The following is a 6,247-nucleotide window of genomic DNA, read 5'->3' on the forward strand; positions in this document are numbered from 1 at the left end:
GGATGCCGGACTCCCTGCGATCCCTGCAGCGGATGGGTTCGCCTCTTCCCGGCTCGCCGTTAACGGGAAGGGGTTTGGACGTCTGGGCATCTAGGGGCGTCCAAGTGTGCCGACTTGGCCCGGGCCCGGGAACCCCCAGCCCGACGCTCGAGCGCGGGCGCCTGGGTGACGGCGAAGCGGCCGGGGTCGCGAGGTCCCTTGGGATCTCTGCCGACGGTCTCCCCGCCCCCCCCGGGCTCCGCCCCGTCACGTGGCCGCACCGGCTCCGCCCCCGCCCCAGTTCCGGTTTCGGCCGCTGCGCTCCCGCTCCGGCCCCCGGGGCTGCCCGCGGACGCCGGCGCTTCCTGCTCAGCCCGGGCGCCTTTTCCTGGGCGCCGGCCGCCGGCGTCCCTGCTCGCCCCGCCGGGGGATGGGGCCTTGCGCCGGCCTGGGCCGCCCCTCGTGGGGCCCCCGGGGCGACTCGGCGCCCCCGTGACCCCCCGGCCCGCCCAGCGCTGCGGCCCCCAGGATGAAGGGCGGCGAGGGGGACGCGGGCGAACAGGCCCCGCTGAACCCGGAGGCCGAGAGCCCCGCGGGCTCGGCCACGTACCGAGAGTTCGTGCACCGCGGCTACCTGGACCTTATGGGGGCCAGTCAGCACTCGCTGCGGGCGCTCAGCTGGCGCCGCCTCTACCTCAGCCGGGCCAAGCTCAAAGCCTCCAGCCGCACGTCCGCCCTGCTCTCGGGCTTCGCCATGGTGAGGGGAGGCGAGGGGCTCCGGGCTGGGGCCGAGGCACACGGGGCAGGGCGTCGTGGGCGAAGCGAACGGGTGCCCGAGGGAGACGGGATGGAGGAACGGGAAGGGCTTTAAGAGGTCGAGGAGGACCGACGAGGTCCCAAGGGACGACTCGGGTCCCTTCGCGCGCGTGAGTGCGGACCCTCACGTGAAGTGGGCCGCTGGACGCGAGAAGCCCCCGCGGGGGCCCGAGGGGACGACCGGTCGCGAAGGGGAGTGCGCGTGCCGGCGCGGCCGGAGAGGCCCAGCAGCGCGGTTCCGGGCCGAAGTTACTCCCAGGCTCCCGCGAGAGCCCCGGGCACATCGGAGCTGCGGGGCGCAGGAGCAGAACTGGGAGAGTCCAGGAAAATAAACTGGGTGCGGCAGTGCCCCCGGGGGTGGCCAGTCCCCAGCAGCCAGAGAGTGCTTGGTGTAACCCAGGACCGCTTTGAGCAGAGGGGATGGCCCTTGAGGAAGCTGCCGGGGAAAGGAGGTGATTGGGAAGCGGATGCATGATTTCTGATCTGATCCACGGCACGTGTGGGACGAGGATACCAGCTAACGGTCCCCGTCCCCGCGGTGGCCTCGCAGGAGATGGGGCCGGAGGAGTCCTGGGGTCAGGAGGAGTCAGCAGACACAAACCCTGCGTCCTCTGGGCTTGTGGCCAGCTGTGTGGCCCTGGACAGGCATCCAAATCCTCGAGCGCCAGTGGGAATCTGTGGGATCGCAGAGGGTGCGCCCTCTGTAGCCTGCAAATAGCTGCCCGGGCCGAGCTGACTCTTGGGAAGCTCTAGATCCCCGCATATCAGAGCGAGATACCTCGCAGATGGCTCAGACTGCCTGTTGGCTGCGCAGGCCCAGAAACCCAGGCCCCGAACGGGCCAGTGCCTCTGCCAAGGGTGCTCAGCAGAGGAAGGTTGCAGAATGAACTGGGACCCTGGATCCCTGAACTGTTGTTAGTACGGACTTTCTCCAGCACCGTGATGGGAAGGAGAAAGCGAGCTGGAGGGGGATCCTCATAGGCTTAGGTGCAGATGGGGGTGGATAGAGCTCGGTGATTTGCTCTACTCTCTGCCCTGCTCTTTACCAAAGCCTTTGTATTTGAATGATGAGAAGAAAAGTCTGTCCCTAGGGGTCATCCAAGGTCTCTGGTTTTCTGTATGGGCCAGCCCACTTTCTCTGACCTGGGGTCAGCTAGGGACAAGGAAGTGGCTCCCTTTCGCCTGTACTGGCCGCAGAGAGAAGGAAGTGACTTCATGGACCTAGCTGAGGGAGGTCCCCCACCCCCATCCGTCCCACGGTCCAGCCTGTTCCCAAGCCTGCTGCTGGACTTGCAGGTTGCTGGGGCGACAGCTTAAATGCCAGGTCCTTCTAAAAGGCCAGATGAGTAGGTTCTGAGGGCAGGAATGGCCCCAGTCCTGCCGGGCAAGAGCAAGGCTGGGTCAGGCTCTGGCAGAAACCAGGCCTAGGCCTGGCCCAGATCTCCGTCTGTGGAAAACTGCGAACACTCGCCATGGCCCAATTTCCCAAAATACTTAGCCTTGTCTCCCTTCCACCACCCTCCAGGCTGTGTCCCTTCTTCCTTCCCCGAGCCCGAGAGCAATCTAATGGATCCTGCAAGAACCAGGCATGGGGAGAAATCCAGATTCTGGGATCTAGGTAGCCTGGGTTAGAAAAACACGATACAAATTGTACTGCCCTGTCATGCAGTACCGGCTTTTATGTGTTTCACATTTATTATTCTGTGAAGTAGGTACCACTGCTATGGCTGTTTGACAGATGAGAAAACAGTATCAGAGATGTTAAGACACCTGCCCAGGGTCCCACAGCAAGGAAGTGGCAGAATTTGAACTTAGGTAGTCTGGCTCTGGAATCTGAATTTATACAACCCTAGAATCATCAAAGCAAATGTTTGCCAAGGACAGGCAGGTACTGTGGCTGCCAAGTTGGCTGAGTGGGGACTGTGGCTATCAGGAGACCCCATGACCTGTCCAAGGGAGTGTCCATGAGCCAAATCTAGATGTAGCTGAAATGAAGGAATGTGGGTATGGTGTAACCAGATCTCCCAAATTTTCAAGAGGATCTGGAAATAAGGATATTTATAGGAAATCTCTTGAGTTTTAAAAGTACAGACTAGTTTCTAAAAAAAACACACTGTATGAGCCAAGTAAAACATGTGTGTAAAGTTGGCTTGGGTTCATGGTACACCACTTGGCAAACTCTGGCCTTGGACTTCATTCAGTGTTCTTTTTTTTTAAAGATTTTATTTGTTTATTTGACAGACAGAGATCACAAGTAGACAGAGAGGCAGGCAGAGAGAGAGAGAGAGGGAAGCAGGCTCCCTGCTGAGCAGAGAGCCCGATGTGGGACTCGATCCCAGGACCCTGAGATCATGACCTGAGCCGAAGGCAGCGGCCTACCCACTGAGCCACCCAGGCGCCCTTCATTCAGTGTTCTTAAGAGCCTTGCTCTCCCCTGGCAGGACTGGCTGACAGGACTGGGACCAGTCCTGCCCCCAGAACCTCTTAACAGTGTTTAGGCCACTAATAATAACACCACTATTAATAACAGTCAATAACCCTACTAATAAATAACAAACACCTAAGTGCTTACTGTGTGCCTTATACTGTGCTTAGTGCTTGGTGTACATTATCTCGTTTAATTTTCACAAGAACCCCTGTAAGGCAAGTAAGGTGCCATTATCCATCCCCACTTTCCAAATGAGGAAATGAAGGCATAGAGCTAAATCACTTGCTCAAGATTCCATGGCTTGTAGAGCTGAGTGAACCCAGGAAGCCCAGCTCTGGAATCTGGTTCTTTTTTTTTTTTTTTTAAGATTTTATTTATTAGAGAGAGAGAAGCAGACCCCCACTGAGCAGGGAGCCCGATGTGGGGCTCGATCCCAGGATCATGACCTGAGCTGAAGGCAGACCCTTAACTGGCCCAGCCACCCAGGAGCCCCCAGAATCTGCTTTTTTAACCCCCATAACAAGGAAAGATTTTCAGCCGAAGTGTCAGCCCTCTCGATAGCTGGGTGCAGAGACCAATGAAGCCTTACCCCCGTTCTAGACCCTAGGGATGCACCGGTGACGCACAGCAGCAGGCAGCCAACCCTCAGTCCGTCTGCTCTGCCCCACAGGTGGCCATGGTGGAGGTGCAGCTGGAGAGCGGCCACGAGTACCCGCCAGGCCTGCTGGTGGCCTTCAGCGCCTGCACCACCGTTCTCGTCGCTGTGCACCTCTTTGCGCTCATGGTCTCCACGTGTCTGCTGCCCCACATAGAAGCCGTTAGCAACATCCACAACCTCAACTCTGTCCACCAGTCGCCGCACCAGCGACTGCACCGTTACGTGGAGCTGGCCTGGGGCTTCTCCACTGCCTTGGGCACCTTCCTCTTCCTCGCTGAAGTTGTCCTGGTGGGCTGGGTCAAGTTTGTGCCCATTGGGACACCCTTGGGCCCACCAGCCTCCGTGGTACCGGCCTCCCAGGTGCCTGGGACTCTGTTACCACTGACTACCTCCCTCCGTCCAGCTTCTAAGCCCTCGTCTACTTCCGTAGCTCCGTCGCAGTCGGAGCCGCCTGAGGCCTGCCCACCCCGGCAAGCATGCGTTGCTGGAGGGGCCCACGGTCCTGGCTGGCAAGCGGCCATGGCCTCCACGGCAATCATGGTACCGGTGGGGCTTGTGTTCGTAGCCTTCGCCCTGCATTTCTACCGCTCCTTGGTGGCACACAAGACCGACCGCCACAAGCAGGAGCTAGAGGAGCTGAGTCGCCTGCAGGGGGAGCTGCAGGCGGTGTGAGGCTGCCGTGCGCCCCCCGGGGCCAACACTGCCTCCCTCCGGTCTGCAGGGGGACCCAGGTCCACAGGCCCCATTCCCTGCCCCTGCCTGGAGCCACTTATGTGGCCACTCTCAGGTAGAGACCAGATTCCTGCCTTCAGGGTCCTTGGGGCAGGTTCCACATTCCCAGGGATTCTCCCTATCGGTTGATCCCAGTCTGTCTACACCTGGGCTGGGAGGAGCGAGGGAGGAAGTCGAAGGTCTTCAGTCCAAGGATCATGGTAGGTAGAGGGGAGGCAGGGAGACCCTGGTCAGACCTTTGGTGCTGACCCTTAGCCACTTACCCCTAGACAGGATGTGGAGGTCAGAAGGTTGCACACCCACCCAGCTGCCTCAGAATGTGGTCAACCCTTGCTTTATTTTTGTAGAATCTATGGTAGGCATGTGGGGGAAGCGTCTCCCCATCTCCAGGTCTTGATGGGTTCCACGTGCTTGCTTACCTTGCCGTAGACAAGGATTTGGGTGGTTCTACCACAGACATAGGTCCAGCATTTCCTAGGAGGAGCCTTCTTATTTTTGGAGGTTCAAGTGCCTGCTCCACTGCCCTAGACCCACACTTCCGCTTCTGTGTCTGGTTCCTACTCTCCTAGGCTAGGGCTGCAGATCTTTGGAGACTGAGGGCCTCTGTGACCAACCTGACTCCCTAGCAAGGGTTGTGGGGTGAGAAGGTTTTTGAGGGAGAAGGTCCAGTCACTAGCCCTTGGAATACAGAGCTATTCTGACACTGAGGTTTTGATGCACCTTGTTTTGTATAATAAAATGTGTTTCACAGATGTCTCTGTGACTTTGAATGGGGTGAAGGGGACGCCTCCTTGGGATCAGGTGACTTTCTCTCTCTCTCTCTTTTTTTTTTTTTTAATATTTTATTCATTTGAGAAAGTGCAAGCAGAAAGAAGCAGACTCCCCACTGAGCAGGGGACCTGACATGGGGCTCCATCCCAGGACTGTGGGATCATAACCTGAGCTAAAGGCAGATGCTTAACCCACTCATTTGCGCAGGTGCCCCCAGGTGACTCACTCCTAAGAGCCAGGTGCAAGCAGGGTACCTGGGGGTGGAGAAGAATGGTTCCAGATATGACCCCTTCTGACGCCGATGGGGGCCAACAGCTCCTCATCTGGAGACTGAGTTATTCCAAGGCTAAAAGTGTTTGCACTCTTGTTCCTGAGCCCAGAGTCTCCATCTCTGTCACTGTGATTTAGAGGAAGTTTCTTCCGGTGTGTCTTTCTGGAGCGACTACTACATAGTAAAAGCTAGGTGATCTTACTGAACTCTCAAAATCGCCTCAAGAGACAAGTCTTTATGATCTGCATTTCAGAAATAAGGAAACAGGCCCGAGAAGCCAGTGAAGACGTGGACTACCTTTACCATAGCCGGGGGCAGCTCCTTCCGTCTGACATAAGCCAATACCTCTGAACTGAGACTGGAATCTGCTCTCATGCGTTTTTGTGAATTTTCACCCCAGTTCTCAAATGTTTAAGGGGTTCTCATCCTCTCATCTGTTCTTATGCGTGAGACCTCGGTCGAGTCCGTCTTTTCTCTTTTCCTATTCCTTAGAACAGTGAATTTGCATGAACCAGGCCTGACTTGCCCGCACTAATCCCGAGTGACCGGAATTAACGTCTTTTCAGAGGAGGAATCCCAAGAGCGCGGTGGC

At 57.5% G+C, this 6,247-nt stretch overlaps 1 protein-coding gene across 1 annotated transcript; it reads left to right on the plus strand.

Annotated features, from left to right (window-relative positions):
* Positions 1-345: 345 nt before the first annotated feature.
* LOC122895607 (protein orai-3) lies at positions 346-4,572 on the plus strand. Its single transcript, XM_044233117.1, has 2 exons — positions 346-736; positions 3,894-4,572. Exons 1-2 carry the CDS (start codon positions 509-511, stop codon positions 4,551-4,553), a joined length of 888 nt encoding a protein of 295 aa, XP_044089052.1. The 5' UTR covers positions 346-508; the 3' UTR covers positions 4,554-4,572.
* Positions 4,573-6,247: the final 1,675 nt, after the last annotated feature.

Source organism: Neovison vison, chromosome 14 (genome assembly GCF_020171115.1).
Source record: "Neovison vison isolate M4711 chromosome 14, ASM_NN_V1, whole genome shotgun sequence".
NCBI classification, from domain to species: domain Eukaryota; kingdom Metazoa; phylum Chordata; class Mammalia; order Carnivora; family Mustelidae; genus Neogale; species Neogale vison.

Coding starts and splice junctions, on each gene's coding strand:
- LOC122895607 (XM_044233117.1), top strand. CDS start 509: ATGAAGGGCGGCGAGGGGGACGCGGGCGAACAGGCCCCGCTGAACCCG. Junction 737..3,893: donor TGCTCTCGGGCTTCGCCATG/GTGAGGGGAGGC, acceptor TCTGCCCCACAG/GTGGCCATGGTGGAGGTGCA.